The sequence below is a fragment of the Podarcis gaigeae genome (assembly GCF_964106915.1).
Source record: "Podarcis gaigeae genome assembly, chromosome: 5".
In the NCBI taxonomy this organism is placed as follows: domain Eukaryota; kingdom Metazoa; phylum Chordata; class Lepidosauria; order Squamata; family Lacertidae; genus Podarcis; species Podarcis gaigeae.
In genome coordinates this window covers 53,277,502-53,290,041 of record NC_139681.1, presented here as the reverse complement: position 1 = coordinate 53,290,041, position 12,540 = coordinate 53,277,502, and the positions used below count along the sequence as shown (strand labels likewise).

General features: G+C 43.3%; 1 protein-coding gene across 2 annotated transcripts; it reads right to left on the bottom strand.

The window, feature by feature from the left end:
- Positions 1-1,054: 1,054 nt before the first annotated feature.
- BBIP1 (BBSome interacting protein 1) lies at positions 1,055-3,467 on the bottom strand. Of its 2 annotated transcripts, none has more exons than XM_083741526.1 (3): positions 3,235-3,467; positions 2,615-2,696; positions 1,055-1,287 (listed from the first exon to the last, which is right to left on the bottom strand). In XM_083741526.1, exons 2-3 carry the CDS (start codon positions 2,652-2,654, stop codon positions 1,115-1,117), a joined length of 213 nt encoding a protein of 70 aa, XP_083597652.1. In that variant the 5' UTR covers positions 2,655-2,696; positions 3,235-3,467; the 3' UTR covers positions 1,055-1,114. The 2 variants fall into 2 exon arrangements, with proteins under 2 accessions (XP_083597652.1, XP_083597651.1); XM_083741525.1 differs by having other exon boundaries at positions 2,615-2,702; positions 3,235-3,464.
- Between the last annotated feature and the right edge of the window lie 9,073 nt (positions 3,468-12,540).

Genomic DNA, 12,540 nt, shown 5'->3' with positions numbered 1-12,540 from the left:
GATGGAAGTTTAGCTGTAAAAAAAGAGAAGTGTAGAAGGAATTTGCATACGAGTTAGTAGAAGACTGGGAATATTTTGGCTGTATCCAGCCACAGCTGGTACTGACTGGCTCAGTTAGAATGCATGCAGAGCATGTTTCCTTCTTACATGAAAAGCTATTAGACATATAAAGCAGAATTCAGAGGCAGCCCCACACCCAGCAGCATGGCTCTCTGCCAGGAAATGGAATAACAGGAGCCAGCCTGTCTTTGCACGACCTTTGCCAGTCCTGAGTCCAAGGAACTTACAGCCTAAAGTTATGGTACCCGTACTTTACCTCCTAAAAGTAATCTCTGCATGTGTATGAATTAGATAGAATTGATTTTTTTAAAAAACACCTTAAATTCTCATGAACCTAGACATGTCTACATACAGAAGGGTGTGTACTGAATGTTTTCATTGCTCATCTTAGCGGTGCAAGAGTGACAGTACAAATAAATAATTCAACACAACACAAAATACTACGCTTTAGCATATTGGTATATTTAACAGTATAGAAACAAGTTTTATTAATAGTCTAGCAGAGAAATGTCAACCTTTCTAAAACTAAACCTTGGGAAATCCAATTGCTCAGCTGATCTCTGCAGAAAGCAGCTTTGTCAGCCCAATACACTGCACTTTGCTGATCATAGAGCTGGCAAAGCCACTTGCATTGTGGTTCCCAAGTGTTGCACAAGGGATGGGCTGGTGGGTGTGGCAACCCTCATGGCAATCATCCAGCCTCATTATGATATTAGGCAACAGGCAAATTAGCTGCCACCTGTCAAGAGTTGTCCTGCAGAAGTGAATGATCTGCTGGGCCAAAAAGGTTCCCTATGCTGAGTTAAAGGTTCAGTAACATATGTAAGGCTGCTAAGTTGACCTCCGATGTGAAAAACTACAGAAATCCTAGAGCAGGATTCTGAATGCCTTTTTGGATGACTACATACTTGAATATATTTTAAAAGGGAGCAGTACAATTGGGAAAATCTGTAAGAATCTACAACCACTATCCTGTTCATGTGTAATGTTTTACACAGCATATCATATTACTATATACATTGATACAGCAGTACAGAAACTCCATTTAAGTAAACTATTGAATGAATTCAGAGTTTGAACATTGCTGAGCAAGTAGTTCCTGCTGTCGAATAGTTTCCTGTGCTTCACGTTGCATTTTCTCAAGCTTTTCTAGGGTAACTGACTTTAAAGGTAGCAGCTTCGGCTTGCATAACACCATAGTAGTCACATCTTCTACTGCTAACATCCCTAAAACAAGAAAAAATGAGAAACCAAAGATAATTACAAAGCTCATAAAATATATGTTCAATAATATATCTGCCAGTTCAAACACTACAGTTCCATGTGGATGCCACCAAACCCACTTCTCTGAGTTATTCAGCTGTGAAATATGACAGCTGTGTAGAGCAGTACAGATGGAAGTCTCCATTTAAGCACCTCACATTTTTAGCAGCCGCTGGTATAGTACTTGCATCAAAGCTTTTCATGTTATTGGGCCATTTGTGTACCTGTACTAAAAAAATGGAGTTCAAGTGTGATACTAGCCCCTTAGCACAAATATGCTCCAATACAAGGGTCAAAGGGCAAGCCTTGCTGAAAGAACCTAATCTATTCACCTTCTGTTAAAAATACTTAAGGGGAGATATATAATACAGGATGCAGAGCATGAAAGAGCTAAACAGGTGTAAAACTATTAATAGTTATAAAACAGGCTACTTCTATGAAGAGAAGAATAAAGGCTCCATAATCCTCCGAAAGGAAGCATTCAGATCTCAACATTGTAACAAAGCCAGTGGTAAACTGTTACCTTGAAGTAACATGTCTGATCCTGTGCTACATATTAACATAATTACTTATATGGAAAAATCCCTGCAATATAATGTTTCTCAGACATCTGTAGATGGCCAAAGAGAACATCACATCGATTCTGAGAGTATTTCACTGCTACTGGTGAGCTACCTGGTCCAATTTAAGGTATTGGTATTATTATACAGACATCCTAAATGCTCTAGGCGCCCAAGTACTTGAAGAAACACCTTTCTCAGTAGGCCCCAATGCACAGTTTTCAATCAGGAAGAGACTCTTCTTGCAATACCATTGCTATGGATGCCTAGGAGGGTGAGAATGCACAAGAGGGCTTCTTCTGTGTTAGCACCCCGTCTCTCCAGACAGTCCCCTTCCCTGCCCATCTTCAGATGGAATCTGAATACAGTTGTATTTGTCCAGAGCTCCAGAAGGCAATAGGTACATTCAGGCACTGTGTTTTTTGTAATTGTCCTCATAAATCATAGTATCGGACTGGCTATGGTTTCACCAAATTGCATCCTGTTAGCTGCCCTAATCACGCTGTGGGGAGAAAGTGCAGGATATAAAATCTTGCAGTGCTGACAAAGAATTTGCCAGACACACAACCCTAAGAGTGCTGCCAACTTGTAGTGTGATAAGGTGAAACCCCATGCAACCTTTGTAACTTGGCAAAAAGAATCACAGGAGGTAACCACAGGAGACACACAACAACAGCCACTTGAGAAGCTTGGCATGTGCACTTTGATGAATGTTGGGAAAAGTCACTCACCTTGTTTGGGCAGCACCTCCCGAAATTTTAATTCAGACATTCTTCTAGTGGCAGAATTGAAGAACTACCACCGCCAATCTGTCTAGGATTAGAAATAATGGGATTATTGAAAAGGTGAACATTGCATTCCTGTACTATTCCCCTTTCCTCCCTTGGCTTAAAGCAGATAGGCAGCTGCCAAATTTGACCTCAACTGATCCAGGATCTTCATAAGGCGCAGCTGCCCTAGAACTTGCTTAATGAATGTTAGCTCAGGCCTATTTAAGCACCTGCTGGAGGTGTTTGGGAGTAACTAAGCAGCCTCGCCTTGCAAATGCAAAACCTCTCAGGAGCAACTGCACTGCAGGGTTGGACTAGATGGCCCTTGGGGTCCCTTCCCACTCTACACAGGGAGAAAAAGTTGCCCTGAATCTTCCATTTTAGTACTAGGGGGAATTTTAGTACTAGGAGAGGAGGAGAGAAAACTTGTTTATTTCCCCACATCACGTGCGATTTTTCTCCTTCCCCCATCACGTCCCGCCTTACCCACCGCCATCCTGCACTTTAAAAGCCCCAAATTGAAAGAGTTCCTCCTTTCTGAGCGCCCCTCCCTCCACATCCCTGCCCCCAAGGTCCCTCACCTGCCTTGCCTCCCCGCTTCTATTTGCCGGGCTCAGCTGCTCAACCCGCAGCGGGGACCACCATAGCATCCCAAAGGCACGGGAACCGCCTCAACCACCCGCGACAAACACTTCTGGTTCCGCGTCGAACTCGGTGGCTCAACCGACGCACGACGGAGTACCATAGAGATCCCAAGGAAGAGTGGTTCCCTCGCTTTGGAATAAGGCATCTTCCCCGCACGCGGTGTTCAAACGGCAGCCGGACATGAGGACTGCCTCCTTTTTCCTCAAGCCTCTAGGCTAACCTCGCCTAGACGTCTTTATTATTGGCCGAGAGGGCAGTAACGTCTTGGTTGCTACTAGCAACCAAGGGGCGGGCTCTAATAAATGAGCGGTGGGCGATGCTATCCGCGGGGGGAGCGCGGTTGCTCCAAGTGTGACGCAGATTGCGTTCCATCGGGACCCGCCCCCCCCCCGCCCTCTCTCGCGTTTCCTGGTAGACTTCGACTGACGGAGACTGTGCACTGGGGCGTCTGGGGCTGAGCAGGGAGACGCTGGAATGGAGCACCAATTGATGTAAACATATATAGCTTGCAAACGGCCATCCGGGTCAGGCGTGGCTTAGTTCAGGAGAACCTCACCCTGGCCCTACTCTCTAACACTTGTTCCTGTTATGAGTTTTTCCAACAGGTTCCCAGAGCCCCTAAGCATGTGCAGAATGCCCTTCCGCTCTGTTTCAGGGTGCAATCGTCCGCACCCTTTTCAGCGGACACTGGCTAACTTCTGAACACAGGGTTGCAGTTTTAACATGCTGCAGTGGATACACATTCCCATTCTTGCCTAACCCAAGAACTCACCTCCTACCTAGAAGCTAATACGGAAGTAACATAGTAAACAATATTGATACTGTGTTGTTGTTGTTGATGTTGTTTTTAAAAATAATTCTGTTTTTTCCCCTCCCTCTTAACTGCAAATTTAGTTTTATTGTTTGCATTGTCAGGGTTGCTTTTAATTTTTGTTGTGGTTTATATTTTTATATGCAAGCCACCTTCAGTTTTACTTTATTGTGGAAATGTGGGGTATAAATGTCAAATAAATAATACTGTAAATGCAGCATTGTATTTTGAGGGTAAAGGTAAAGGGACCCCTGACTGTTAGGTCCAGTCGCAGATGACTCTGGGGTTGCGGCACTAATCTCACTTTATTGGCCGAGGGAGCCAGCATACAGCTTTATGAAGCAACAAATCCCAGCTATAAAAATATCCTTCATTATGTATTGGCAGTATGTGTTCTTACTGAATGATTTCTGAATGATTTTGCAATGTCTGAATTGTTATTTATTCAATATCTTACCTGTGGTTTACCATAAGGTGCCAGTGTGTGTGTGTGTGTGTGTGTGTGTGTGTGTGTATACACTGTGTGTGTGTGTGTGTGTGTATATATATATATATATGCTTTCGTAGATTTTCACGGGTACAGGAATGCAGGTTTTGGTGTCCTCGGGTGTCTTCCCGTGTAAAAGTTGGGGTGTCTAGGCGACGTTTCGACGAGGTCTCACTCGTCATCTTCAGGCTGGTGCTTTCGGCTTCTTGTTCCAGTAACAAGAAGCCGAAAGCACCAGCCTGAAGATGACGAGTGAGACCTCGTCGAAACGTCGCCTAGACACCCCAACTTTTACACGGGAAGACACCCGAGGACACCAAAACCTGCATATATATATATATATATATATATATATATCAGTTTGAAAGAAATTGGTGGGAACGAAGAATGGCACGGGTGCCAAAAAATAAAGTTTTTCGAAAGCAATATATTTTAGCTCAGGTATTCTGGGCACAAAATATACTGTGTAGCCCTTCCATGCAGTGGGATCACCTTTTGTTCCTCTGGCATACCTTGTTGCGAGGAAGCTCCCATCTTCAGTGCTTAATGTGGAGCTTTCTATTTCGCTGGCCCTGCATAAAATTTATAACTCCGAAAAAGACTCTTCTGAACTGATGTACAGAGTTCATAACAAGCTGTGGACTTGTTCATGGTCTCTCTCCCCCCCCCCCCCCATTTTTCTATTATCTTTTCCTAGTTGAACTCATTAGTCCCAAGACATCGTCATGTGTTTTCCCACCTTTCATTCCCACGCATGTGGGAATCAAAGGGAGTTAATTGGTTCTGGCTGCCATGATGGCAAAATTTCTCTCCAGTAGACATGTTAACTAATAATGAGCAGTATGTCCCTTCTGGCAATTTAATCTGCCTTGATTTTAAACTAACAGTGTCAGATTACATGGGAGAACAAAAGACATCAGCTTTTGAACTTGATTCCGCAGGAGTGGAGTTTTGAACTTGATTCCACAGGAGTGGAGTTTAGTCTGCACACTTTTGCCTCTGTGTCCATGCTCTTTCACTCCCCAAATTTTATAGAGATTTTGTTAACTTGCTTTGCAGCCTGTGGATGTGAGTGTGTTTTGGAGGAGAAATATAACTCTCTGTGTAGACTTGCTAGTTCAAAATGCAATTGGCTGGTTTCCATTTTCAAAACTTCTGGGAATTACTTAAGGGATTCATTATCTTTAGCCTTTAAGAGAGTTGTATTATCTTTTGTTGGGGCCTACTTTTGTTGGGGCTTGTCAGTCTACTGATGACCTGGATCTGTATAACAAACTCGGTAACATTCTTCTTTTGATTACCAGCCTGGCAACTACCAATGTACATTTGGGATTCTGTAAAAAACACAGAAACTGCTTTCGCTAATGAAATGCCTTGTCGCAAAATGCTCCTAGAACAATGGGAGTTTCAAACACTGCTTCAGACAGGTGTTTATTGTGGAACTGTTGCTCCCCATGCATGGAAGTGTTGTTGGTTTTTTTTGCCATACCCACACAACAGTGCCATTAAAACACCAGCCCATATCCCCCCACATTCAATCCAGATTTATCCTTTGCAGTGGAATCCCAATACCACACACACACACACACACACACACACAAACAAAAACAAAAAACCATACTTTTTTTAAAAAAAAACCTGTTGCCAATAACTCATTTATGATATTTCACCAGCCTGTTTAAATATTAAGCTTCCATCTGGAAGCATTCTTAGTCAAAAGCTTTTCCATAACAGCGTAAGAATGTCACAGATTTTATTAAATTAAATCGTAATATATTTGATATCAGATGTTGCCTCACCCTATGGTAAAAATATGAAATATTTAAATAATTGACCATTTGTGTTCTTTAATAATACTTCAGATCTGATAGCTGCTACCCAAGGCAGGTGATCTCACCTATCTAATGGATGCCGCAAGATTTTTAACACACCCTCTTCAAGCACTGCACTATTCACTTCAGAAAGTTTCAGTTTTTACTTGAAAACTTTTCTATAGAAAATGAATGACAGCCTTGTCAGTAACTTGCAAAGGGCGAGGCTGTGTTTTATTTCCTGTCTTTGTGCAGTTTGTGCCAAAGACGTTTTAAGTTGAGTTTCACAAGAAAACGAAAAATGAGTGAGCTGTGCCAGTTTGTGAGGTTTAAAATCCTCTGGCATTTATAATGTGTGTGGGCTTTTGGAAGCCTCCTTTTTGTACCTATTAAGATTATGAGGAAATTTTGCATCTGCTATATAACATGGGGCGATTTATTCTCATGGGTGCTCAAGAATATCCCTTCGCTGGAATTTTCTGAACACGTCGAAGATAACTTTTTGGTTTGTTCATATCATATGTGGTAGCATAGATGACTGCTTTCATCTAGACAGAAATCCACGTTTCCCCCCATCCACATTCAATGTCCACTTCTTATTTGCCCATAATTTAAGTTCTTTCACGGGAATATGTTTGCATGTTTGTGGGTATAAACAACTCTGGTTAATTGCACAGAGAAACCAGTGCTTATGTAACATGAATGTTACATGTTAATTCCTACTAGGTATCATGTTACCTTTTTCATTCATTTATTTAAATATATCCAGTGCTATTTTTATAGGAAAAGATGTGCTGGAGCTCAGTATGAACACCTCCCTTGTTTTCTTATAATGGCAATGGAGTCCACCTGAGAGGTGCTGAAACTGAGTTCCGGCTGAAAAAAAGCCCTAAATATATCTATGCTGCCTTTCATATGCAATAGCAAGGTGGTGTAGTGTGGGCGGCAAGGCCAGAAGCAGTGGCAGAGGAAGAGGAAGAGGAGTGCAGGGGGAGCGCAACACCCCCGGCAGCGCGATCCTGGTGGGATGCCATCGCGGCTGCCCCCTGTGGGTGGCACGGCACACCCCCGGGATGCACGCAAGCCTCACCCCCACCTGCTCTCTGCCCCCTGGTGTCGGAGCATGAAGCTCCGCCACTGGCCAGAAGTACAATGAAATTTTAACTGAGAACAACAAGGCAGCTACTAAGTCAACAGCAAACAAGTTAAAACCCAACCAGCTTTGCTCCATTGCTCCATCCATTGTGGCCTTTTCCTACCCACCTCTCCTTCTGGGCTCTCCCATCAGAAATTGGACAAAGGGCTTCATGCACCCTTGGAATACAGGCTGCCCACCCCTGCTTTGGACAAACCTTCCACATTTTGCGGCCCAGAACTGAGTCCCACTGAATGCAGTTGGACTTTCTTTTTAGGAAGTACACCGGAGTCTTTAATCTTAGGAAGTAATAATCGAACCACCTCTCATGGAAACTAGTTACAGCATCTGGAAACTATACTTCATTATGAATCGCCCTGTATTAAGCCAAGGTTTTGAGGTCAGTGTCTCTCTCCTTTCATAGGAACACGCTTAAGAACTGTGTTCAGTTCCTGAGATCCTCCTCACTGCCCTTTTGCCAACAAAGTATGGAGGTTAGGTACAAGGAAGCAGTCCCTTTTCGGAAGTGACTCCATCCTAAATGATAGAATAGCCTCCCAACAGAGGTTCATCTAGCCCTTTGCGTCTTGCTTTCTAATGGACTTGTCTTTTTAATTTCAGCTTCCTCTTACCCACAGTAGCCAGCAATATGCTTCTGGGAAGCGCACACAGCACCGTATGAAGCCCCACCCTGAGAAACTGGTATACAATCTCAGAAGCGAAAGGATCACTTGGATTATCATGGCTAATACTCACTGATAGATGCCCTGCCTTTCGAAAGCTGCTCTCTTGCTAAACACAGAAGTTCTGGATCAATGTTGTGCCTCCTTGAAAAACATAGAACAGTTGTTTGATTGCTCTTGAACAATCACTATTCCCTGCAAACACCGCCCCCCCCAAAAAAAAATACAGGGAAGGGAAGTTGGTAGAAGAGACACCAGTTAGTTAAGGAAGATGTATTGAGTAATTCATGCAAATTATTGATGTGTTTATGAAGAAGGTGCTAACAGATGCAAATTAGCTGTGTTTCTAATAGCGTGTAGGGAGATCTTTAGGCTCATTCTTTCAAGAAGGTTAGTAATGCAGAGGGCGATGCAATCACCTCTGGTCAAATGGGCAAGGCTAAATTTTGAAACGACTGGAAGACTTCAAATGTGTAGACCTCACTAACACTCTTCCCAGGAAATCATGGTCAAAAAGACATTGATGCGTTAAATCCAATATATATGAAAGACTGCCCTCTTGTGGTCTCAGATATAACGACTGCTGTTCCCGAGCAGAATCATACAAGTTTTCCAATGTTTGGAAACCGTTGCCTGTTGATAAATTGGAACAACTGTGGGAATGAGCATTGGCAATCACAAGCCATACCACTGTCATGTGTTGGTAAAAGAGCAGCAGCTTTCATGCATCACAAATCAGCCCAGAGACAAACCACATTGAGCAGATTTTGTGATGCATGGAAACATCTGTTGTTTGCAGTTTGGATGGGCTGCACAGGAAGAGAGTAAGCAAGAAGAGAGAGACACCCTTGTGTGATTTAGAATACAATACTATACCTAAAATTAATCAGATGAGGGGGCTAATGGATTTGGTGAAATCCATATTTCGCTGGCCAAATAACAGATACAGTGGTACCTCGGGTTACATATGCTTCAGCTTACATACGCTTCAGGTTACAGACTCCGCTAACCCAGAAATAGTACCTCGGCATAAGAACTTTGCTTCAGGATGAGAACAGAAATCGTGCTCCGGTGGCACGGCAGCAGCAGGAGGCCCCATTAGCTAAAGTGGTGCTTCAGGTTAAGAACAGTTTCAGGTTAAGAACGGACCTCCAGAACGAATTAAGTTCTTAACCCGAGGTACCACTGTATTTACCACTGAATCGAAGCAAATGTCAATCTGCAGAAAACCCAATTGACATTCAGTGAAACCATTCAGTGGTTTCCCTGGGGGAAAGCAGCGAGACAAGTGGAAGTATGAATGAGTCCTGAAACATGCCAGCAGAATGGCTGAATTGGATTGTTGTGGGCAGGACATATGTAGCCTAAGGGAGCAGCGTTGCTTCCAGCCAGACTAGCCACAGGCCTTCTAGGGGAGCTTCTGGTTTGGAAGCACAAAACAAAGTATGTGATTCTAATCGCAATATGGTAAGTGGTCCTGAAACTCTTAACAACTTGGCTGTCTGGCTGCCAACATTTGCTGTTTCAGGGCTGAAATCCAGCAGGTGAAGCATTTCCTGGCATGGAAATGAATTGATAGGAGAAACTTCACCTTGTAAACTTCTGCCTGCCAAGAGCAGGGCTATTAAGAGGAAATGAGCTCTTCAAAAAAACAAAACCACACTTGGCAGCCAGGAGACACATGACTGCATTGTATACATTTGGCTGAAGAAATTGCATTGCTAAACAGCTAGTGTCATATGAAGAAAATGAATGACTTTTCCTGTTTAAATGTTTGGAATCTTTTGGTATTGTCCTCCCTCCCATCTCCCAGCTCTTTTTGCCTGTGTGGTGACTTACATTTCCATGATTAATTCAAGCCTTTTTTTTTCCTCTTGAAAAGCACTAAACTGGGAGGTTTAGGTGGTTAATTCTATGCAGTACCTTCAGAGATGCAACAGTGAGATCAGAAATACTTTATTGGAGGCAGTTTGGGGTACATTCATGATCACAGGGTGTCCCAAGGAAACAGTCCATTTCTGTAATGTTGTGGTGGTTATGCAGGGAAGGCTACAGTTACTTTTTTAAAAGTTTTAAATTGTGCTTTAGGCTGCAGTTCTAAATACATTTACAGTACTAGGAAGTAATTTCCACTGAACATAGTGGGACTTATTTCAGGGTAAACATGTGTAGGGCTGAACTGTTAGGCATGGAGAATAGAAGAGATATAAAACATCCTCCTTGTTACCGGTTTTTAAAATTGTCACATTGTTAAACAATTAATTAAGGCTTCAATGAAATCTATGCAAAACCTAATGGTTGTTACTACTGTTGCTTGGGAATTTAGTTTCAGATCTCTGCTTCTTCTTGTGAAAAATCATACCCCACATTTATTTTTTTGAAAATTTGTTTTGCTTTTTCTGCTTAGTTACATAAAGCCCTCTCCGCTCAAATATTTCTACCTCGTCCTTCGTCTATGGGCCTAACTATGGTGCAAAAAAGTTGGGACAGAAAAATAGCTGTGGGGCAAAGGGTTAAGCAGTTCCATCCCCTCTTCTGCTTAAAGCTTCAGGTCGCTTGGCATAAGAAGCAATTGGGGGAATTCACAAGTGCCTGTGTTATGTACTGAATTAAATAGGATCCAAACTGCAACAGTCTGATTGGTCCTAGAACAATAGGATCCAAGAGGCAGCAGTCTGATTGGTCCTAGAACAATAGGATTCAGAATGCAGCAGTCTGATTGGTCCTAGAACAATGCAGCAATATGATTGGTTGGCAGGAGCCACCCAATCATGCTCCAGATAGAAGTGAATCCACAACCTGATTGGCTTACAGTAGAATTCCAGAATTAGCCAATCATGTGCAGCCCATTGTGTAAATAATGTATATAAAGCAGATACTTTGAGGGGACATTCATTCATTCCTCCTCACCACTATGAGCTGAATAAAGAGCATGAAATCACTTTGCAACTCTGAGTATATTTCAGCCTGCATGCAACATCTAGTTTGGCTGTGTAGTTAATGCTGTGGTGGTAAACCTGTGTCTGGACTGCACCACTTCACACAGCAAATGGGAGCTGATCTGACTGAAGACTCCTCCACTAAATAAATAACTAAACCTCTGAATGTAAGTAAGTAAGTAAGTACCATGTCATGGTTTGTTGTACATTGCCCTGAGTGCCTTTGGAGGACGGAGGGCCATCCATCTGTCTGTCATTTCATCCATCTTCTTCCCCACCTGCTCTAGTGAGCAGGAGCCCAGGCTGCAATCCCAAACAAGCTTCCAGCAAAGTAAATCCCAATGAACTAAGTAGCTTTGGACATTACAGCACTAAGATATTTAAGTGTGCCATGTTTCCAGTGGTGGTGCTACTGCACAAGATTTGAATTCATATCCCGCTTGCCATTCACTCCCAAGTTCCCCTTTGGACCTTGAAAATGGAAGCATGAGCCACTTACCACTGTGGATGACCGAGGGTGCTGTGATATTCAAAGCCATTTCTCAGTCCAGTTTACGGTAAATGTTGTGTGTGGTGAAGCCCTTACTTGTGTGGGATTCCACTTGGCCAGTGCCATGTTTAAATTGGATCACTGGACCCCATACAGGACCCTGCAATGTGAGTGCAGCATCCCTTGCACCATGGATCCCTAGCATGCTCATGTAGGGGAAGGCATCTCAGTTTAGAGGTTATGCCAGCTACATAATACCCAATATATTTTTGTATGCCTAACATGTTGAAATTGAGCCTCTGTAGATCTCTGCAAAAATACTTTTTTGCTTTCCCTACACAATACTGTATACTTTTTGTGCTTGGATTTCAGGCAGGCAGAGTGGGCAATGCCCCACTCCCTTACTTTTCGTGACACCCCGTTCCCGTTTTGAGGAGACCACAGGGAGAACTTATTTGGCCCAAAACTGGGAGACGTCGGGAGAGGAGCTTGTGGAATTAAATCGAGGGCCACCACTGCACAATTCTCTTTGATTTAAACATGGACCTCCTTTGCTTCTCTTCCCTGCCCCCCAGTTAACAAAATGCATGCATGCACAAGGAAGCTTCCTATGTGTTTTGGTGTCAAACCCCCACTTTTGCCTGTAAAAAAAAGTTCTCTAGGACCTATGGTTATTCTATAGGGTGGCAATGAATTCCTGACGTTGATGACACGCTAAAATGGGTGTCGGCGGGAAGACGGAATCCTGACTTGGAATTCAATCCGCAAGGGAGCTTTATTTCCTTATTTGTTTTCTCCATTATCCGCCGCGATTAAAACCCATTCGGAGCCAGGCCGGCTGGTCTCAGCCCCGTCCGCGCGCTCGGCCTCGCCCAGGGGTCTCTCG

Excerpts from the sequence above, each read along its gene's own strand:
- BBIP1 (XM_083741526.1), bottom strand. The coding sequence starts at position 2,654 with ATGTCTGAATTAAAATTTCGGGAGGTGCTGCCCAAACAAG. Across the intron at positions 1,288-2,614 it reads GGAGGTGCTGCCCAAACAAG|GGATGTTAGCAGTAGAAGAT; the intron begins GTGAGTGACTTT and ends TTCTTGTTTTAG.